General features: G+C 42.4%; 2 protein-coding genes across 20 annotated transcripts; both read left to right on the top strand.

Moving 5' to 3' along the window:
• Positions 1–1,032: 1,032 nt before the first annotated feature.
• On the top strand, positions 1,033–3,699 carry LOC116038562 (patatin-like phospholipase domain-containing protein 2; the record flags this gene model as incomplete). The annotated part of the gene is made up of 3 exons (XM_031283069.1): positions 1,033–1,074; positions 2,029–2,242; positions 3,566–3,699. Coding segments are annotated over 3 exons (390 nt in total), but the record flags the coding sequence as incomplete, so codon positions are not given.
• A 1,328-nt stretch (positions 3,700–5,027) lies between these two features.
• Positions 5,028–22,201, top strand: zmp:0000001167 (protein phosphatase 1 regulatory subunit 12A). 19 transcript variants are annotated; one of them, XR_004897861.1, is made up of 25 exons: positions 5,028–5,421; positions 9,682–9,812; positions 10,058–10,176; positions 11,581–11,737; positions 11,904–12,048; positions 12,141–12,215; positions 12,337–12,416; positions 13,553–13,746; positions 15,241–15,350; positions 15,440–15,637; positions 15,816–15,898; positions 15,997–16,086; positions 16,275–16,376; positions 16,463–16,564; positions 16,669–16,759; positions 16,852–16,980; positions 17,071–17,173; positions 17,293–17,396; positions 17,495–17,554; positions 17,760–17,923; positions 18,014–18,118; positions 19,423–19,523; positions 19,557–19,788; positions 20,047–20,063; positions 20,879–22,201. XR_004897861.1 is itself a non-coding variant. In XM_031282588.2 (25 exons), the coding sequence occupies exons 1-24, from the start codon at positions 5,146–5,148 to the stop codon at positions 20,047–20,049; spliced, it is 2,667 nt and encodes an 888-aa protein (XP_031138448.1). In that variant the 5' UTR covers positions 5,029–5,145; the 3' UTR covers positions 20,050–20,063; positions 20,879–22,201. The 19 variants fall into 19 exon arrangements, 14 of the variants coding, with proteins under 14 accessions (XP_031138443.1, XP_035859074.1, XP_035859073.1 ...); XM_031282588.2 differs by having other exon boundaries at positions 5,029–5,421; positions 17,816–17,923; positions 19,423–19,473; positions 19,738–19,788; XM_036003183.1 differs by lacking the exon at positions 19,557–19,788 and having other exon boundaries at positions 5,029–5,421; positions 17,760–17,782; positions 17,869–17,923; positions 19,423–19,473.
• The last annotated feature ends 569 nt before the right edge of the window (positions 22,202–22,770 follow it).

Genomic DNA, 22,770 nt, shown 5'->3' with positions numbered 1-22,770 from the left:
TACAAAGAGCCATATGAAAGTGCAGCTTCAAGAAATATATACACTCACCTAAAGGATTATTAGGAACACCTGTTACATTTCTCGTTAATGCAATTATCTAATCAACCAATCACATGGCAGCTGCTTCAATGCATTTAGGGGTGTGGTCCTGGTCAAGACAATCTCCTGAACTCCAAACTGAATGTTAGAATGGGAAAGAAACGTGATCTAAGCAACTTTGAGCGTGGCATGGTTGTTGGTGCCAGATGGGCTGGTTTGAGTATTTCACAATCTGCTCAGTTACTGGGATTTTCACGCACAACCATTTCTAGGGTTTACAAAGAATGGTCTGAAAAAGGAAAAACATCCAGTATGTGGCAGTCCTGTGGGCGAAAATGCCTTGTTGATGCTTGAGGTCAGAAGAGAATGGGCCGACTGAGTCAAGCTGATAGAAGATCAACTTTGACTCAAATAACCACTCGTTACAACAGAGGTATGCAGCAAAGCATTTGTGAAGCCACAACATGCACAACCTTGAGGCGGATGGGCTACACCAGCAGAAGACCCCACCGGGTACCACTCATCTCCACTAAAAATAGGAAAATGAGGCTACAATTTGCACGAACGCACAAAAATTGGACAGTTGAAGACTGGAAAAATGTTGCCTGGTCTGATGAGTCTCGATTTCTGTTGAGACATTCAGATGGTAGAGTCAGAATTTGGCATAAACAGAATCAGAACATGGATCCGTCATGCCTTGTTACCACTGGGCAGGCTGGTGGTGGTGGTGGTGGTGGTGGTGTAATGGTGTGGGGGATCCCTTTCGCCTTCAGGACTGTCTTAATTCTTTGTGTCATTGATTAAACAAGGTCCTGGAAGCATTCTTTAGAAATGTTGGCCCATATTGATAGGATAGGGTCAAACACGATATTAGTATGGTGTTCCTAATAAAAAAACAAGGTGAGTGTATACTTCTTCTTTATTTTAATTACATCATGACATTGTGATACACACTGTAATATCAACATAATATCAATATATCACCCAACTGTAATTCCACCTCTAACAATCATTCCTCCCACACTGCAAGGAGTGGTGAGTAGATCAATATTATTCAGCATGTGGCGCTCGATGGTGTTTTTTGCCTCCAACGGCGCCTTCCAGGCAGCTAACCCTAACCTTAACCCTAAACATAACCATTGCCGCGCTGCCTGGGAGGAGACGGGGGGCAAAAAACACCAAAGATCGCATGTGGCACTGTCCTTATGTTGTCAATATTCTATATTTGGTTTAATGAAAAGAAATGACCTTAATTACTTTCTTGGATTTTAAATTAAGGACTGTACATTAGGTATTGCTGTTGGAGAGGTGTAATGACCGGTCTACCTTGTACTGTATTTCCTCTCATTGTGTTTTGTTGTTGTAACATTTGGCACTTTCTTCATCTGTACTGTAACTGCCCCAGTCAGAGGCCTCCCTTCTTCAAGAATGTGTTTGTTCTGAATGGCACATGGGTGGAAACAATGATTATAAAATTCCTCAACAGTCAGTGTTTGTCAGAGATCTCAAACTAAAGGGAAAGCAGAACTTGTATTTTTTATTTATTTTGCTGGACATATTTCTAGCGCAAAGGTTTTCATGGCAATTTAATTGAGCAATACCAGCGCTCCCACCCTCCCTCTGTGGCCTTTGTGATGGCTTTTAATGTGCCTGTGTGTGTGTGTGCGCGGCCAAAATGTGAGAGTGGCAGAGCCAGATGTGACCACCATGTTGGTACAGGCTTTAAGGTTGTTCTCTTCTCTCTGACTGTGGCTCAAATTCAAATTCAGAAAACATTATGTCACTCTGGTCTTATCTGTTAACACACACACCATGCCCTTCACCTCACTGACAATCATTAACCAATACACAGGATATGATGTCACTATTATCATATTCCGTGTGATGTTTGCTCTGTGGCCAAATATGATTTACAGTCAACATTTTGAAAACATTGCTTCAAAGAAGTCTCAGTTTGTCCTGATGCTAATATTGATCTTTATCATTCAGCGATATGTTGATGGAGGAATCTCTGACAACCTGCCGCAGTATGAGCTGAAAAATACCATCACTGTGTCCCCGTTCTCCGGAGAGAGCGACATCTGCCCCCGAGACACTTCCACCAACATGCACGAGCTGCGATTCACCAACACAAGCATTCAGTTCACTCTCACCAACCTCTACAGAATCTCCAGGGCACTTTATCCTCCAGACCCAATGGTAGGTCACTTGATTACAACTAGGGTACACCGATCCGATATTAAGATCCGATATTTGTTAGTTTTTTTTCCTCTGTCGCACGTGTGTCGCATGCTGGAAGAGTTGAGAGACAAATAAATAATTCAATACATTACATCTATGCTATTTTGTCTTAGTTAGGAAAGTAATGTTTAGTTAGGAAAGTCTGGTGCCTTTAGTCTCTTCCAAGGAAGGTATAAGGTGGAAAGTATACAGTGTATTATTGATTCAACAACGGTATCGGATCAGTATTGGGTATCGACAGATACACGAAGTCCAGGCATCGGTATCGGTATCGGGACTGAAAAAGTCGGATCGGTGCATCCCTAATTACAACCTTCCTGATCCACATATCACACACACAGAATAATGGTAAGAAACAGTAGTTTACTTTTTTTCTATCCTCCAAATCATGTTATGCTCTGTTCAGGTCAGTAATAACGAGCTTAATTGATTCTGTGTCCTTTGGCCAGAAGGTACTAGTATGTACACACAGTATCATCCTGATATGCTATCAGAACCTGTGCTTCCTGTGACCATTTCACCAAATCAATAGACTGCTTTTGCTTGTGATTAGACTTTTGTTACTCCTTACTCATTTGTTTGTTTATTTATGTATTAATGTTTTGGCAATTTCTAAGTACATACTCAACATGGTATTACAAAATCACCATTTACAAATGTGTTGATTATTATAAATGACTTGAATAATTTAACTAATTAAGAAATTACATCACCACTGATCACAGATAAGGAAAAGATCATATTTTTCTTCCGTTGTCAGGATTGCTTCATTTCAATGGACCTCACAGAGACAGGCCCCTGCTGGCTAATAATAAAGACAATGAGGATTATAAAGATGAGGAGGAGGACAATAACAATGATAAAGAGTAGGAAAAGTTTCAAAGGTCTGGTTTTGTCCTCAACATCCAGTTTACTCTAAACTGAATAATCTTTGCAGTTCTAGTCAGTTGTAATGTAAAGTATAATGCTTTGAAGTCATGCATACACATTAGTTGGTATTGAAACAGTACTATGACACATATTATGGGTTGTTTTCTGACCCACCTTCCATCCGATAGTATTTCCCTTTTCAAACATGGATTAGAGCAGAGCACAACTTGTGTACATAAGGAAATGTTGTATTTGCTTACAAGTCTATCGTGCTGAAATTGGTAATGTGATGTAGGCTACATGTTTTAACATATGTCTCCTGTTTAGCTCATGAATGGTGTTGCATAAAGCAGGTTCATTCTGTGAATATAGAAGGTAAATTGTAACCATCTTGACCCTTTGCCTCCCTCTGCAGCACTAGTTGAGGCCTGCATGGAGAGGAAGAGCCTGGCGCAGTCGTTAAGCAACCGGCTTCCTGTCAGGTTGGCCTCCATGATGTTCTCCTACACTCTCCCCGTGGAGTCTGCTATGTCCTTGACTCTCAGGTAGCCTACTGTAGGACAAGTAGGTGAAGGTGCTGTTACACAGACATAGGCTATAACTTAAAAGTTTTCAGCCATGTCTGCCATATGTCTACAAAGACTGCAGCTAGGCCTACTTGTTTTTTTGAGGGTACCAGAATACATTAAACGCCAGGTACACACTCTGTGAGTGATCAAGCTGCTATCTACAGTAGTATGGCCGGGCACTTGGGGGCAGCAAAATCAAGTTGTGAACACAACATGACATATCATTGAGTTGAACCTGTTAGCAAATAGCTGCTTAGTAGCCTACACATCCAGCAGTTACAGAGCAACATTATCATTCATTTTGGAGTCGTGTTTCTATCCACCTGATGAATCATGTCCAATATTCACTCTCTTAACTCTGTTTTTGTTCTCTGCCAACTCTTAGGTAAATATTTGGCTTTTTGGCTGCTAAATGCTCCATTAGCTAACTGTGTCCGTCTGTCTGCTGTTTGGTGCTCAGCAGGTAGTGTACAGTGGGTTTCCGTTACACTGAAGAGAGTGAACCAAAACCATAGAGAAACAGTAAAGTTGAGGACTGGACACACTTATTCAGACCTCCTTACAGTCTATTGTATTATGTAGGCAATAGTCTGCCTCTGAAGTTTTGAGATGGAGGGCATGGCATCTGTGATTTATTGTAAAACGTGTATTTGGATGTTATGTTATAATTTCACTCTTTTAAATGTCACTAATTTTGTGAGGGTCAAAGTAAACGGTTTTATTCTGATTCTCACCCAGACACACTATATGTCCAGAATTGGTGAATTTGCACTAAATCATAATTGATGACATTATTTGTGTGTGTGTGTGAGAATAATTAATCAATCACTTTATTTGTGCACAACAACAACAACAACAACAACAACACATTTTGTAAATACAAAATAGAGTACACACATTCAAACAATTCAAGTTAAATTATGAGTAGAACTGTAAAATCTCAAAATATTAAGAATTTGTTTTAGAAATGGTATATTGCTCACGCCACCTAAAATAAAATATGCTAAGATGAAATATACTGAGGAAATACAGGAGTTTGTTTTAAAATCACTAATCATTCATTGGGGTTATTTGCCTGCCCTTACTTTACTTTGTGCAGGCCTATTGTTGTTTTTCTCCGATCCAGCTACACAAGTTATTGTCTTGTAAAGCATAGCCTAGTCTACGAGAAAGTGACATTTAATATCTATTTTTTTTCTATAAAATAAAATAAAATGCAGTACAATATTACGAAGAAAATACTTTCCGAGTAGCACTTGAAGGCAGCATAGGACTGCCACAAGTCAGAAGTTCGCAGTGAAGTTCACGGCTTCGGTTCCAGTTTGTCTCCACCAGGGGGCACAGCCCGGGGCAGACTCAACCGAAACCAACCACTCCGCTTCTCTTCGTACCATGAGCTGAATCTGTCCGGGACAGACCAGGGAAGATGGCGGCTACTGACCATTCCCGGTCCGAAGCTGCCAAACAGCGACGGCAGGATCAGCTGCAGCGATGGCTGGGCTCAGAGACGGATCGGACGGGATTGGAGGCCCGGGAAACTTCGAGCGGTTCCGGGACGCGGCGGGCGAAAGTCCGGTTCGCACAAGGAGCCGTGTTTATGGCTGCCTGCTCCGCCGGAGACCGGGAGGAAGTGGCAGCGCTACTCCGGCAGGGAGCTGACATCAACCACGCCAACATAGATGGACTGACAGCGCTTCATCAGGTAGGAAGGTTAACGTAACTGTCTAGCTGTTAATGATCGTGTTAATGTACGTGTTTTTTAGTTAACCGTTGAGTTGCTGCTATCTGTCGCTCTACTAGCGGCAATGGTTCAACGTATCCTCACAGCGAAGAAGCATTAACCTAACTTATCGTGGAGTTAGGTCAAGTTAGTTAAAGGTAAAAACGGAGAGGTAATCACGTTGATTTTAACATAGCAGTTACTGTAACGTTAGCTTAAACTGAACCCATCACTTTATCATCTCTAACGTTATATGTGTTTTTAAAAGTCCCAGCAGCAGCAGACTGGCCTGTGTTAGTTTATTAGCCTGTTGGTAGACTGGGCCATTCACACTGTTGTGTATATAGGAGCTAAATTATAGGCTTCTTTTTCTAGCATACAATATAGAGATATAGGGATATGAGTGAGCGGTATAAACCGGTCACCTCAGAGCCTGTGGGATCATTTTAGACTTTAAAAGGCACTGACTCACACAGTCCTTGGTGGAGTCTCAGTAAAATAGTAGGTCATTTTCAACATCTGATCAACAGGTCTTTAGTGTTTTTCTCAAGGAAGAAAGCAAAATGGAAGCCTGTTGACTACCACAGAAACAAAGAGGAGGATTTAACCTTCAGTTTTTAATCTCAGTTTGAGGATTGTTGCTTTTGCATGTCCCAAATTGAGTGCACTTATGATCATGTTCCAGTTTTAATGCCTTAAGGTCCCTCCCTCCCCTTGTCTTCAGTCATAACATAGAGGAGCAGTCTGGACAACATCACTGTCACACAAGCCCTCATTGATGCAGCATTTCCTCTGCTTTTATGATACCGCGTGCCATAAACACATGGCTTGCCTGTTCTCATACATTGAACTAGCACTTACATGGATTTTACTTTTATATCTTAGCAAGCTTGTCAACATAAAATATGTGCTTTTAATTTTCCTGCCCCCCACCCCCTTGGAGCTGAATTGTGGTTCAGCTGTGTTGTCGCAGTGACGTCATGCTTAGAGATGATTGGTGTTTTCCCCCTAATTTAAGCCAATTGTGTGTATTTGATGAAGTTACTTTCCCATGACCGGTTCAGATGAGTCAGTGAGCATGTTCCTCCTTGGATGTTGGATGAAAGTGCCTTCCCTTTGGCTGATCCACCACATATTGGATTGTCATCCAGTGTGGTCCCTCTCCTGCCCTCCATCCCTTTCTCCCCTGTTGCTCATCGGTTGTCTGGCAACCAGAATTAAATATAGGCCCACACTTTCCAAACTTTCCATCCTCTCCATCCAAAGCCTTTCTCTCTTCTCCACTATGCTTTCTCTATCTCCTTTGCCCTCCCCCCCTCATACTCCTCCTCTTCTGTCTCTCTTTCTTCTTCCCCTTGCCAATTCCCCATGGTGGGGACTTAAGGGATTTCGGATGAAGAAATGGAAAACATTCCTCAAACAGCACAAGCTGCTGTTGTCAAAGACGATTTCCACAATGAGTCACTTGATGACCCAGTGAAGGAGTCTGTTGGGTGGCTGTGTGTGCACCCTCGTAATGCAGAGGGCGCAAGAAGTGCCCTCTGTTCATTCATTCAGCTTGGAGCACCCACTTGTTCAAAGGGATCCCCCTCTGCTGCCAGTGAACGCTGCTTTTGACTTGCAAGGTTCTGGCTCTGCTTTGTACTACGAGCCTCATCTCAGACTCACAACCACGTTTTTGTTTTTTCCACCCTACTACCTGACTAATTATCTTATATTACGAAGGAGGGTGGAGACTTGTAGCAGCTTTGTGATTAGTTCATTTAGCCCAAAAGCAAAGCCTCTTAGATGGCTTAAGACAGGCTGATGGACACAGTTCTGTGTGACTACAGACACTTGCTGCTGTGGCGTCCTGCAGAGTAACTGATTATAATGAATGGCTTGAAATGCTGTCAGTCTTGTTCTGAGCAAATGTCATCTCATCAGCTGTTAGGGATGGTCTTTGTTTAGGTAGTATCACAGTGAGAAATTAGGAATCCATAAAGGTTGGCTTGATTTTTTTAATAAATCCCACCCAAATAAAGTGTTGTTTTAGTTATTTACACTCCATTCAGGCTGATTTCTATCTGTTTTAGAGCTACCTGCTCGTTTAAATCTTAATGTTCTTACGTTTGTTTGTTTTTTAGCCATGTTGGCGCCATGACTGGGGATAGCAATGCAGGTCTGTCGGTGCACCACTTTGGTCCAGACTAAGATATCTCCTTAACATTACTTTTTATGACCAAATACCTACAAGACTAATGACATTCCCATCAGTCTCAGCTGTACTTTGTGTTAAGTGCTAATTAGCAAATGTTAGCATGCTAAGCTTAGATGGTGAACATGGTAAACATTATAACTACTTAACATCGGCATTGTCACTGGTCCGAACATGTTGGCATGTTAGCATTTAGCTTAAAGCACCACAGTGTCTCGCAGCCTCACAGGGCCGCCCGCTAACATGGCTGTTGACTCCTAGTCTTGTTTTTCTCTATAACTCTAAAACCCTTATTCCAATACGGTCTGCTGTCTCTGTGGACTCTTTTAAAAATCAGTTACTTTTTTTTAAACAGGCCTTTGGATGACCTCTCTGCACTTTATTTTTAGATATTACCTTGTGATTTTAGTTGTACTTTGTTTTCATATGTATCATGTTTTCATATGTATCACATTGTATGTTTTATGTAAAGCACTTTGTGGGTTTTTTATCTGTGAAAAGCGCTATATAAATACATTTTACTTACTTACTTATTTTCTTAAGTACATAAATTAACTTCCTGTGTGCTCAGTGCAGGGATGATTAATCAACTAGTCAACCAACAAAAATAATAATATAAATTATCAACTATTTTTGCTTAATTAATAGATTGCTTAATCAATAGAAGACATTTATCAAGCAAATATGTGCTAATATTCTCTGTTCCCCCTTCACAAATGTTAGGATTTCTTTAAAATTACGACTTTCAGACAAAACGCGTAATGTGACGACATTACCTTGGGCTCTGGGAAATTGTTATGGGCATTCACATTATTTTATCTATTTTAGAGCTAGTTGCTAATGCACACTGTAAACAACCTAAATATAAAAATATATATAAAAAACTACCACTGTTGGAAAGGTATTGCAATCTTTTCCTAGTACAAATCAACTTCCTTTGATGAAAGTGTAGAAATCTACCTCATTCTGTGTTGCTTCAAGGTTAGTTGTTATTTATAAGAAATTCTTGAAATATGTTTGTATTTAAAACAGGTGGAAATAATCTTAACCCACTGGCAAGTTTTATGATTTTTTTTTTTTTTAAAGAATGAATTTAATAACCAGAGCTTTTTTTTTTTTTGCAGTATAAAAGAGGCATGCACAGATCCGACCCTTTGAGTTTTTGTTAGAGATGGCCCGATACCATTTTTTGCTTCCCGATACTGATTCTGATACCTGAACTTGCGTATCGGCCGATACCGAGTACCGATCCGATACCAGTGTGTCATATATTTTATTATGTTTTAACAACTTTATACTACTATTCCTGTATGGATGTGATATTATTTCTATCTTTGTTGTCGGTCTGGCTCAGGTTAAACTCTTTGTGAAACATGAACGCCACAGAACTTTTTTTTATTATGCAGTTTGACAGTCAGTTATAACGGAAAAAGAACATAAATAAACTACTTTAAAGTAGATTTTCTTTAGGGCTTTATTACGTGGTATCGGATCGGTGCATAAAGTCCAGTACTTCCCGATACCGATACCAGCGTTTTAGGCAGTATTGGAACATCTCTAGTTTTTGTCTTATAAATATTAAAGCAACATATAACATAATCCCATGAGGTCCTCATGGGATTCATCTCGGGACTTGTGTTGGGTCACATTGGGCTAGCTCGACTTCGCTTCAGGAAAAGCAGCTAAATAGATTTGCTGTTTCACTCTCGCCACAAAATGACTGTTTTGAAAAGTACTTGAGGGCTTTTAGCAGCCCACTTAAAAGAAAGTCATTACAAGTAGACACAGTAGTCATTGTTTTAGCCCCAGTGCTTTAGATGAATTTAATAGATTTTGGAAGTGTGTCAGTGTCTGCAGTTTTGACTTTCACCACAAACCAAAATGGTGTCTAAGATCTTCTCTATTGTACTGAAACTGGAGTCTGTCTGACGTGTGCTGTCTGGTTTCTGTTTTTTTAAATGTGCGTAGTGGGGATTCTCATAATAAACGACCAACAATAAACACTTGTATAGCAATCCATCATGTGGTTGTGTGTCCTTTGGCAGGCCTGCATTGATGAAAATGCTGAGATGGTGCAGTTTCTCGTGGAGAGCGGGAGTGATGTCAACAGAGGGGACAACGAGGGCTGGACTCCGCTGCACGCTGCAGCCTCCTGTGGCTTCATCCAGATCGCTAAGTGAGTAGTGACCGTCACCACACTGACACATGACTGCCATTTAACTTAAATACCCCAAAGTAATTACTTGAAAAACTTGATTTAAAATGCTGTGGTCGTGAATAATATGTATAATATTGCAGGGAATTGTAAAAACAATGCTGATGTCAGTGTTTATACATTTAAGAAATATAATGTGTCGTCATATTGTAGTTTACCTGTTTCATTCTCAACTCGACACTGTATACCGTGTATTGTTTTTGAAGATACCTGATAGAGCATGGCGCTCACGTCGGGGCGGTGAACAGTGAAGGAGAGCTTCCTCTGGACGTGGCCACGGAAGACGTCATGGTGAGACTTCTCAAAGGGGAAATCAAAAAACAAGGTGAGGAATCGCTCCGTCAGGTTATTAATACCTCCACTCCAATGCTGCAACTTGTCTTTCCTGTTGAGACATGTTAATGATAACCAGTACATAATGCGACAGGTTTATGTTATTATTATAATTAATTATTTAATTAATCATGTTTTAAACAAAAACATTTGCTAAACATTCACTGGTTCCTACTTCTCAAATGTGAGGTTTTGCTGTTTTTTCTGTTTTATTGCATTGTAAATTGAATATTTTTTAAGTTTTGGACTGTTTGTTGACTAAAACAAGTCAAGTCAAGTTACTTTATTTGTCCCCCAGTGGGGCAATTTGTTATGCAGCAGATAGTATATAAACATACACAATCAAACACACAATGCAGAGATTGCCTAATGCAGGCAGTTTAAAAACATAAATAATAAAACAAGTTATCTATGGTTCTTTATAGAATTAAAAAGTAGAATGGCTGCAGGTACAAAAGAGTGTTTGTATCTATTTGTTCTGAGTTTTGGGAGTATAAAGCGTGATCCAGATGGCAACATCTGAAATTCAGCCCGTAGGGGATGAGAACTATCTGACAAGCCAGTTGAACATGCCACATTGGGCATTAGGACATTGTTATGGACATTTTTTTAACTATGTACTGACATTTTATACACTTTTTCAAAATAAGAAATGAAAAAATAATAATAATAATTAGTTGCTATCTATCCAGTATGTTAAGTAATTATGCCAAAATGAACTGAGAACTTTCTGCAGTTTGTAGTTTCACAGATGGGTAGAGGCTTTCTTTTGTCTTTGAAACATTTTTACAGTGTGTCTGTACATGAAATATTGGATCATAATTTGCAAATGGCAGCTTGAAGGCTGCTGATGTTTGTAACAACGTGAGCACAGTGTTGATGATAAGGTGCTTTTAGGTATTTGTATATTGCATGTGGTTTGAATGAATGGTTCTCAACAGCTTTGGCATCAGTTAATCCTTCTAGGAGCGGAATAAATGAGGAACTCATACAGAGCTTGCGCCAAAACCTGCTTTGCATTTTTTGTGCTGTGGTCTCGTTTAAAGCTCATGTCCTGCTCAGAGGCGACAGAAAATAGAAATGAGGACAGAGTCACTGTGTACCAAATGTTCTGTGACCTTCATAGTACTAAAGTGTACTAAGGCTCCAGGCTTGTATCTTTATCACTGTCAAATACACACAGTGCTAAGATCCATCATGCAGCTGAAACCACAGATGACCACTATAAGAAACTAATATGAAATGAAGTTGAATATTTTGTCGTTTGTCTGCAGCCCACAGTATGTGCTGTAGATTAAACTGACAAGAGATTTTTTTTTAAAGTTTTCAAAGGTCTAAAATCTGATTTGTTTGTGTCTGCGTTTTCAATTGCCACCGTTTCACGTGTGCATCACAGCAATAGACGTGGACAACGCCAGGAAGGAAGAGGAGAGGGTCATGCTCCAGGATGCCATGGCAGTGCTGGCAGGAGGTGGCACCCTCACACCTCACCCAAATACCAAGGCAACCGCTCTGCACGTTGCCGCTGCCAAAGGCTACATTGAAGTCCTGAAGTGAGAATCAGTCTACACACATGAGAGCCATGACAGCTTGTTAGCTTTTGTCTTAATTTGGTATCACACCAAGTCAAACAGCTTTTATTCATAGCCTCTCCTCCTGGGTATTCTTCATCTTCTCCCCCTCCTGTTGGCTTTCCTCCGTCTTTCCTCCCCTCTTCAGGGTGCTGTTACAGTGTGGGGTGGATGTGGACAGCAGGGACATTGACGGGTGGACGCCCCTGCATGCAGGAGCTCACTGGGGGCAGGAGGAAGTGTGCTCCCTGCTGGCTGACAACATGTGTGATATGGGTGCCGTCAACAATGTGGTGAGTGCGAGACAAACCACCTTTGCTCTGCATAGACTGTTGAAGCCTTTATTGGTGCCATGACTGATGATGCACTGTGAATGTCCTTGTAGGGCCAAACACCTCTGGATGTAGCAGATGAGAACCTGACGGACACTCTGGAGGAGCTGCAGAAGAAGCAGAACGCTGTGAGTCTCCCTTCAACGAAGCTCCACAACTATCTCACTCAGTTAGATAAACCTGATATGATTGATAGTGTTACAGCGGCGAATGTTCTCTTTGTTTATGTGTGTTTATATTCCTCTTCAGTTACGCAGCGAGAAAGAGAAACAGACTCCTGTTATTGGGACCAGCCCGCAAATCTCCATGGTACCAGTTCGCACACGCAGGTCAGTGCCAGTGTGTTGGTGTGTGGGCATGTGTTTGTGTGTGTATGTGGGCACACGCTACGCTGTTCCTCAGCTGAATGCCAGTAATCCCAGTACTAGTAGCTTGCATGCAGGTATGATGTTAAGAGTCCCAGCATTCCTTTGAACCTTGTTGCTTCTATCCACTGACATCATACTGGATAGATGTAGCTGGCAGTGCCATTCTGTGCCCCAGTTTCGTACTGAATACTCAATGTTACTGTTTTCAGTATAAATTAAATATATATATATATATACTTTAAAATACCTAACTACTTACTTTTGTTTGATGCTTTTGTCCTACACTGCAAAAAAGAAGAGAACAGTAATCAACTTACTAAAGCATCTCTGCCATCACAAAAAAATACGATAAACGATAAAAGAAAAAAAAATTAAGGAACATTAAACAATGCACTAATTAAGAAAAAATATATTTTGAAGGAGCATTTATAACTAGCTCATTGGGGTTTGCAATATGGATAAAATCCTCCATCACGGCGTATGTAATCTATCATTATGCAGTGAATTTTCTGGAAAATCCATTGCAATATTGTTTATGGTTAAAATTACAAGACAGTAATATCTGTTTTTGGCTAATCTAGTAAATTAAATAACTGACGAATCAAGATACTTAAACACATTGCTCACTAACACTAAGTTTTAAAATGTTTTACTGGCAGTAGTTTAGGAATTAAAGCACAATATAAGTGACATTCTATTTCATACTGAAAGCCAAAATAGTTGTAATAATTAGTACAAAACATGTACTTTGTAGTATACAGTATGTGGTTGGGACACACATTTATGTAGATGCTCTGTTGCTATCTCATCCCTGTGGTTTTGTGTAAAGTTTGCATCATCATATTGAGGAAAGATTATGGAAAATAACTGATTAGGTAAAAAGCTGTAGGTTGAAGTTACATATAGCTAACTGGTGATCTAGTGATAGGACAGAAGTGCAACACATGGCATCACAGAAAGTGACCCACTCTTCCACCCACCGTGTGTTGATCAGCGCATGCTCGCTCTAATTGGCTGCACGTGGAATGATTGTCCTCACTGATCAGCTCCCTGCATGCCACCTGTTGTTCCACCCCACCTTGGCCCCGCCCCTGCAGGACTTCTATCTCTCGTATGAGCAGTAAGGAGAAGATCTGCCTCCACGAGCGAGAGAAGCACCCACCTCCTGCCCTGCAGAGCAGCCCGGCCGAGGATGATGAGGAGGAAGGCCAGACGGGGCAGAGCCAGGGGAAGGCCTCCAGCAGCTCCAGCTCGGAGGAAGAGAGCGAATCGGAGAGCGACGCAGAGTCGGGTAAGAGAAGCTGCTGCTGTCTGTATTTTAAAGGGAGTCTGTGTTGTGTTAAAGGGATACTTCACCGATTTAGCATTAAACTTTGTATCAGCAGAAACACGGTAGTATTTTTGAATGACCATGCTTCCCTCCCTCATGTCCCCCTGAGAGGAGAGATCTCTGTATTGTGGGTCTGGAAAAAAATCTTCCGATGACGTAAAACGACGATTTTTGCGTCATCGGAAGATTTTTGCCCAGAGGCAAAGGACTACAGCCAGTACTAGGAGCTACTTCCGCATAGCCCATAGGGGGTTGGACTGTCGCCATTTTCCGGAAATTGCCGAGGTAAAAACGAGTGTCAGCCATCTTGAATCATCGCTTAGCTTCTCAGCAGAAACTGTTAGATAGATTTATTCATCCCGAAGGAAATTTTAGAACAACAATTATGTGCATTCAAACTACCACACACGTGTACCACCGGGATACATTGGTACAGATCGGAGATTATGCAGGACACTTTATTACAGACGGAATACTCAACACACTACGTGAGCTTCGCCCACCGGGTATGGAGACCAGCGGTGTTGCTCGATGCCTCTGGCCGGTAAAGAGACATCATCAGCGGGGAACGTTGAACGAATGTGTCTGTGGAAAGCTAACGCTAGCCGGCCACCTGTTCCATCAATCCTGCTTGCAAGTGTCCGCTCATTAGACAACAAACTGGACTACATCCAACTTCAGCAAAACTCCCAACGCAAGTTCAGAGACTGCTGTGTTTTTGTTGTTGTGGAAATATTGCTGTACCGGACTATCCAGCCTGCTGCTCTGTCGCCAGGTAAGACTAGTCGAGGTGTGTTGTGTTAACACGGACTGCCTGTTGCAGAAATGGGGTGCTTGTATCCAACGAACTGCTAACTGCTAGTGGAGTTTGTGACTGTTAGATGCCGACCATTCTACATCCCACGCAAATTTACGGCTGTGTTTATACTCGGTGTTTATACCACAGCCCACCAAGCGCTAATGCTAGTAGCTATGTGTTAGCTGAACTTTACGGAGCATATGTGTGTGCACTAAATGTAGCCTGTTTCGTATGCCGTTTTTTTTATATTTTAAATCTGTAACACCACTTGAGCCACGGTGAAACATTGTTTTGTGTATATGATTGAAGTGACGATAAAACACACTTGTTGAGTTGATCGTCTCACTGTCTGTCTGTAAAGGGTAGGCGTGGCTTGGGAGTAGACACTAAAGCAGCGAAGCAAGTGCATTCTGGGATTTGGTGTCTTTCATCCACATGAGCCAAAAACAAATTTTCTGGCTTTTCTCGGCCTAGAAGCCACCAATTTCTAAAAGAAATTCACATTTCTACTACATAAGTGACCCAATTTAAAGATATATTCATCTTTCCAATGGTGAAATATCCCTTTAACTATTAATATTTGGGTTTTATGACTCTTTTTTTTTTTTATGATTCTACCAGTGATTTATTCATTTCTGACCTTTGCACCGTTGCAGAGAAAGCAAAAAACCGAGAGATAATAAACAACTTGAACAATAAACGCAATGCCACCAGCCTGCTTCCTACCTCCATGTCAACGAGTACTGCCGCAAGCCAAGTGAAAAAGGTAATATATTGAGATATTATATAGGCATAGAACATCAAGTGTGAATTTGATACTGAACAATACAGTGATGACTTCTGCTGGCTCTGTAGCAGGACCCAGGCAAGCCCCCAGCCTCCGAGGCCCCGGTCTCCTGGAGAACTTCTCTGAGAAAGGCAGGCAGCTCGGTGACTCTGGGCTCAGCTGGACTGTCTGACCCCAGCCAAGACCCCAGCAGACCTCCAGAGACTGTTGTGGGCATGACCCGCTCTGCCTCCAGCCCCCGCCTCAGCTCTGAGGCCGACACCAAGGTACGCACTACAGGCGCTCACATGATTCAAGGATTTATACACCCATGAAACCAGTTACAGTTCTATTTATCTATCTAATCTAGATCTAACGTGACTCCAAATAAAGCCTTCTTTTACAGCTTCTTTTCACCGAGTCACATAAAATAACTGATAAACCGATCTCACCCCTCAATCTCAGGAGCCGAGGCTCGCTCGGGTACCGCCCATCCCTACACGGAGACTCTTAAGTATTCCAGACAACAGCCCTGACAACTCCAACAGGTGGGCCAGTGCTTTCATATGCTTCTGCACTTGTGAAACTAGAATCTGTTTTTCTGAGTCACTGCATATGTGCCCTTGTCATCCTGCCTCTCTCTCAGTTGGCTAAGTCGTAGCTCCTCTTACACCCGGCGCCTTCATAGTCAATCAGGGAATGATCTCACTAGTTCCACCCCCTCTTTGCTACACAGGTCAGTCATGCTGCTCACTGCCACGTCTTGTTTTTTGTTTGCTCTCCTGTTTGTGTGGTTTTTATTATTGCTGTGTCACAGCTTATTACATTCCCCCAGCAGTGAACACTAATTTGTGTGTGTGTATATACTGTATGTGGCTGTGAAAGATGCCTTTGTGTTTCCAATGGGCTTTGTCTTGTTTCTAGCTCATCTTATGGAAAGAGACTGGATGACCCCACTGTGACCTCAGCTAGCACAGGAACAAGCTCTGCTGGACTCAGCCGCCTTAATAGTATCTTGGCCCAGAGGTATTTCATTTTCATACAAATTTTCCAATTAATTTTCCTCGCGTGTCTTAAAGATCTGAAAGTCACCTCTTATTTTTCTTCATAAGACTTCCTCAGGAACAGACAGAAAAGAAGGATCAGTCTGCCGTCACCACCTCCCACTCTCGGAGCACGGCCACAGGCGAACAGGAGGCCAAGCAGAGGCGCAAGTGAGTCAAGTGTGTGCGTGCGTACGTGCATGTGTGTGTGACTAAATTTTATAAATTGTGGGCCTGATGGTGCTGCGTGGAATCTAAAAGTGTGACTTGTGTAGATCGTATCTGACGCCAGTGCGGGACGAGGAGGCAGAGGCACAGAGGAAGGCTCGCTCCAGACACGCACGGCAGTCCCGGCGCTCCACTCAGGTACAGACATCATCCACTCAGATGTTCAATACACAAAGTACTGTGTGTCAGTCTGGTACATAAGACGGTGTTTTCTCTTTTATCGCATCAAGGGAGTGACGCTTACAGATCTGCAGGAGGCAGAGAAGACAATGAAGACGGACAACAAGGGGAGAGAGAAGAAGGAGGAGGAAGAGAAGGAAAAAGAGAAGGAGGCAAAAGCGAAGAAGGGAGAGGAGGGGGTGAGAGCCATATATCAGAGTTATAGGCCTGTGTTGGCTGCGCTTATATAATGTCGTGACATAACATAGTGGGGGATACTGTGTTTACAGGAAGTGAGCTGGAGGTCTCGTATTGCCAGTCTGCAGAAGTCTGACCTGCTGGGCCTCACACAGCCCGCCGGCACTCCACGCCCTCAGACATCTGACAGGAGAGGTATGCATCATCACTTCCCTCTTCTAACAAGAGCTTGAGCTTGTGTAGAGCTTGACAATGTGGTGTTTGTGAAAATATTTGATTTGCTCTTAAACGACCCCTGTCTGGCTTCGTGTCAGATGTTGAGGCCAGCACAGGGGAGAGCGAAACAGAGCGATGGGCCAGGGAGCGCAGGGAGAGGAGACAAGCTCGGGCCAGAAGGAAGGCACAGAGGACCGGGGAGGTGAACACCACAAACATCTTTTTATAATCAATCAATAATGTTGGGACTTGACTTTAGTGTCTTATAAGAACCTGTTGCATTGTCTGTGTCTTCTGCAGAGTGATGACAATGATCCCAGTGGAGAGGAAGAGTTTTCAGGCAGTGGGCTGGATACACAGGTGTGTGTGTGTGTGTGTGTGTGTGTGTGTGTGTGTGTGTGTGTGTGTGTGTGTGTGTGTGTGTGTGTGTGTGTGTGTGTGTGTGTGTGTGTGTGTGTGTGTGTGTGTGTGTGTGTGTGTGTGTGTGTGTGTGTGTGTGTGTGTGTGTGTGTGTGTGTGTGTGTGTGATCCCAGACATAACTTGTTTGCTTGTCTTTGTTTACAGACAGACCAACGCTTGAGTTCCAGGTATGAACTCAAGCTCTTTCTTTATTCTGTCAGCAGAGTCTCAATGATAGCGGTGTCTCTGACCTCTGCTCTGCTCGTCTACTCAGGCCCTTTAACGACTGCACCCAGGGAGACGGCTCTGACACCAATGATTTTAAGAAGGTCAGCGCACAGAACTGATATTGAGGTCAGAAAATTAGTTTTTCTTGTCTGTCCCAGTTATTTACTACTCTGTGTGTTTGCTTGTGTCAGTTGTTCGAGGAGGTCTCCAGAGAAAACAGCCAGCTCCAGTCTCAGCTGCAGGACACCCAGAGGATTATCAGTCAGACCAGGTTGGACCTGGAAAAGGCCACACAGGTGACGACACAGACACACACAAAGTTAAACACAAACTGTTATTGTAATCCTTCCCATGCAAAGACAAAAGGAAGAATCTTAAAGTGGTGAAACCAGTTGTCAACAGGTTCTACAATTGTGGCCAGTATTGACATCTTTTTTTCTTTGACTTCCTGTTTCTGTGTTCAGTTCAGGTGGCTATCATCATGCTTTGTGTCTACTCAAATCTTATTCTATTTATCCCAAATACTATTTTTGAAGATGGAAACAAAACATCTTTCTCTGTGTTATTTTTAATCCTGGTTTAATCTGTATTGTATGACATTAAAGCTAAAATTATTTTAAATGAAGAACTAATTCAGTCATCATCTTACAAATAATGAATTCATTAACAACGCAATGCATCCTTGCTCGTGTCAATGCACTTGGCTTGTGCCTCTACAGCCTTACTTGGTCTGGTATGACCAGTAGCTGATGGTGGCTAAAGTTAGCTAATGTTAGCAAACATAGATAATGCGGGGGGAACTGACATTGTTAACTTTATGGGCCCTATCTTGCACCAGGCGCAGCGCAAAGCCCGACACAAGTGTCTTTGCTAGTTTAAGAACGACGCAGTTGTCAATTTCCTGTCCAGCGCCCACGTCATTTAAATAGCAAATGCACCTGCGCCCATCTTTGCACCCACGGGCGTGCTGGTCTTACAGTGTTCAGGTGAATCCTTGGCGTATTGCTATCTTGAGGCAGCGGGAAGTGATCGTGTGTGTGTGCTTGTTACACACACACAGGGAAGCGCAGCAGCACATAAACATGCAAAAGATTACAAATAGAAATATTACGGTGCAAATCCGCCATCATAATAGCAATGCGCCAAGGTACAAACGCGCTTGGCGTTTAAAGGGAACGGGAGATGACACTCTGATTGGTTTATAGCATGTTACACCCAAAACACACCTCTGATTAATGAAGACACTAAGTACAACCCTTTTGAACCATGCGCCCGGCGCACGGACCCTTTTTTCCGCCATCAAACTAGCAAAAGTGGATTTGGACATGCCCTAAATGCACCTGCGCGACGCGCTTCACGCCGTGCAATTAGATTGTTAAAATAGGGCCCTATGACTACTTGTGCTAGTGGTATACTATGTTTTACCCTTTACCATCATCCTGTAATTGTCACTTGTGGACACAGTGGTTGTTGTCTTGCTTTAATTGGAAATACAAATCAGCAAAGTGTCTATTTGTCTATTTGAACACAGGCCTTCTAGTGATCATTTGAAGCAACTGTTGTGGTGATGTTAATGTTATTGATTTGTTGTATCCATTAGAGGCAGGAGCGCTTCACTGACTGTTCAGCCTTGCTGGAGCTGGAAAGAAAGGTAATGCATCCCAGCTGATGGTGTTACCTGTTGTTGTTGTTGTTGTTGTTGTTGTTGTTGTTGTTGTTGTTGTTGTTGTTGTGGTTGTTGTTGTTGTAGCTTCATCTGCCTCACTACTGCCACCCCTGCTGTCTGTTGACGCTCTCTCCTCCCCACTTGAACCACTTTCTTAACCTGTTTTCACTCACCTTTTGTGGTCCGTCTTCCTCTCTACATCACCTCCTTTCTGCCCCCCCACTCTCCCTCACGTTTCCCTGACATCAGGACCGGAGGATGTTGGAGCGTCGAATGGCAGAGCTGGAGGAGGAGCTAAAGGTGAGCATACGAGTTTTATCATGGCCGCAGACACTTTGCATGCTTCTGCTTGATTAGCTTGGCTTTAGCTTGTGCAGGCAGCAGTGTTGTGGAGGTACACTGTGGAGTTGTTTAATACAGTACACCGTCTCACAGCCTGTTTTCAGGGGGTGTGATCATTGTTTTCTGTTACATGTGATAAATTTGGTTGTTTTTCACATTAATGGATGTTTCTGTTTGCCTACCTAACAACTACCTCAAACCCATCTGATCTTCCAGTAATACAGAATGAATAGGTAAAGTCCTTTTCTTTAAAGGAATAGTTCAACATGTTGGGAAATATACTTATTTGATATGTTGCGTGTCTTTATGGTAATTATAAATCCACTGCCAGCAGACGGTTAGTTTAGTTTAGCATAAAGACTGCAAACAGCTAGCCTGGCTCTGTCTAACGCCGGCTACACACTGGATGCGTGGCGTGAGCGTGGCGTTTCTGTTGCGTGGCGGCTGCGTGGATTTTTCTGTCTTTACACACCAGAAACGTGTCTGACGCGGCACTGCTGCTGCTAGCCTTGTCTGTACTTGATAAACTGCACTCAAGCAGTAGTATGCTTCATGTTAAACATAAATATATACTGATTTGATTACAGCAAAGACAACGTCGGCAGTATTGACAGCAAAATAGGCTTCAGAATATTTCGTTCTGTATTGACAGGTGCAATATTTGAAAATCAATAACTATTTATTATTATTTTTTTAAATTACATTTATATCTGCATTTATGTCAAAACCTAGAGACTTTCAAACATCAAAATGTCATTTATGAAATGTATTTGTGTCAAAATGACATGTAAACACGCAGCTGACACGGACACGCCACGCAGCTGACACGCTCACGCCACGCATCCAGTGTGTAGCCGGCCTAAAGGTAACTTCAGTTTCTTGACTGGAGTCTCTGCTGGTCACCGGGCATAATTGTTAACTGCTGCTGTGTGCCTAAAATATATAATCTTAACGTCCTATGTGTCATAATCCAGTTACGTGAAAACAAGAAATAAATCATCAAACTGGTTTTATATTTTGTTCTAATGTGTACTTTTTTTACCACCAGGTTCTGGTCGACCTGAGAGCAGACAACCAGCGTCTTAAAGATGAAAATGGAGCACTGATCCGTGTCATCAGCAAACTCTCCAAATAGATGGGGAGAGAGAGACACGAAGAGCAGGGAACTCCCCTCCCTTCCTCTATCCCTCCATCCATCCCTCCCTGCCTCCCTCCTTCTCTCGCTGCTTCTACACATTCCTCCCAGTGCCAAAGAGTGAGAGAGAAAGGGGAGAGAAGCAGCAGAATGTCCTATGTACATGAACACCACAGCTTGACTTGGATTGTGATGCCTTTCTGTGAACAGCTGAAGTGGCTTTTGTGTGCCTTGCTGCCCATTTGTCACAGGAAGACCTATGGCATGAAGGCCTGTGGCTATGTTGAGAGGCTCCCACAGTAGCAACATGAGACTCGACAACAGCCAGAAAGCCTACGGCTGGCGCAACACACAAAACATCTACGACGACTGTGCATCAGGGGAACACTAACATGCACACACATTCCTATGCGTGCATCACATATTTCCTCCATGCACATTCCATGAGCGCACAAGGCAGCTTGGGCCTTAAAGTTCCCACTTTAGTATTTTTATTTTTTTTGTGAACACACTCACGTCACACATTTACAAATTTACCCCACTCACAGTTCAAATCTAACGTGTTGTCAAGCAGTGACCAAGATTTTGGTGTAGTAAAAAACAGCTCTGAAACACATTTCAGGCTTGTCTTTACATTCAGCACGTACGTCCTGATGACAGGGGGAAGTCCACGAAACTCTGTTGGGTTGTTTTGTTTCCACATGCAAGTGTTTGAACCCACCTACCTCTCCACCTATGCACTTCCCCACATTTTTATTTTTGTGACCACAGACACACTCCATGCTCTTAAAATGACCGCAGAACCAGGTCAGTCGACCACAGCACTTTACTCTCTGCAAAGCTATAGAAGATGTACGTTGACGCTTTGCCCGTCCTCCAGACAGACAAACTCATTACGGAGCAGCACCCTCTCACTTAGTGAGTGGAGGGAGAAGTTACCCATAGCTGAAGGTCAAAGGTCATTGCACAATTCCAGAAATTGCTGTTCTGTCAAAGCCTATTATGCTATGGATGGTTATTACCATTGATAAGATTATTTTCATAGTTTTTCATTGTCAATTCCTCTCTTGCAAGGGAGCATGGTTATGTATATTATATGTGTATAAATATTAGTCTTGAATAATACCCCCTTTTGAAGTAAAACTCCATGTAGCCTTTCTTCACATGTTGGTTTTCTAATATATTGAATGGATGTCTGCACCCTAATAAAAGTCTGTAGTGACTGCCTGGTTATTATGTACACTGAGAATTTGTTTCCACCGCCATCCTTTTGTTCACAAAAGTATTGATTGAATATTACATTACTCATTAACAATGATGCATCCTAACATTATTCCCATCCACAACACTGAATCCTACTTGGATTTCCAGCTTCTTAGTAATGTGCTATGACTGATGGAGTCCTCACATTTGAGATTTGTGGTCAACTGGTTGTGTTCTTTTTTTTGCTGCTTCACCACATTGTATCATCCCTTTGTACGGTTCTGTTTTCTAGTAGCCAGATGTCTTTCATCACTGGGGAGAAAAAAAAGACGATCAGAACAGCTGCTACACGTTGAGCTTAACAGAGGAAACAGGGCAAAACGGATGTATTTACAGTATGTTTGGACTGTTACATTCATCTACTGCTGCTGCTCCCAGGTGGACAGTACATCATGAGGGACTTGACTGACATAATAGAAATGAGCGTCATTACATGTGCTGGATTAGTGCTTCGGTAGATGTCTGGGTAAAAAGCTGTGGAAGTCCTGTTGTCTTTGAGCTCACGTCCATTTGCACTAAAGTGAAGTTAACAGCAGTCATCC

This window comes from Sander lucioperca, chromosome 7, assembly GCF_008315115.2.
Source record: "Sander lucioperca isolate FBNREF2018 chromosome 7, SLUC_FBN_1.2, whole genome shotgun sequence".
Classification (NCBI taxonomy): domain Eukaryota; kingdom Metazoa; phylum Chordata; class Actinopteri; order Perciformes; family Percidae; genus Sander; species Sander lucioperca.
This window is presented reverse-complemented; position numbering and strand designations above follow the sequence as displayed.

Bases quoted from the DNA above. Each gene is read 5' to 3' on its own strand.
- zmp:0000001167 (XM_031282581.2), top strand. From the start codon at position 5,146: ATGGCGGCTACTGACCATTCCCGGTCCGAAGCTGCCAAACAGCGACGG. The intron at 9,813-10,057 runs GTGAGTAGTGAC...TTGTTTTTGAAG, and splicing joins GGCTTCATCCAGATCGCTAA to ATACCTGATAGAGCATGGCG. The intron at 13,747-15,240 runs GTAAGAGAAGCT...GCACCGTTGCAG, and splicing joins GGAGAGCGACGCAGAGTCGG to AGAAAGCAAAAAACCGAGAG.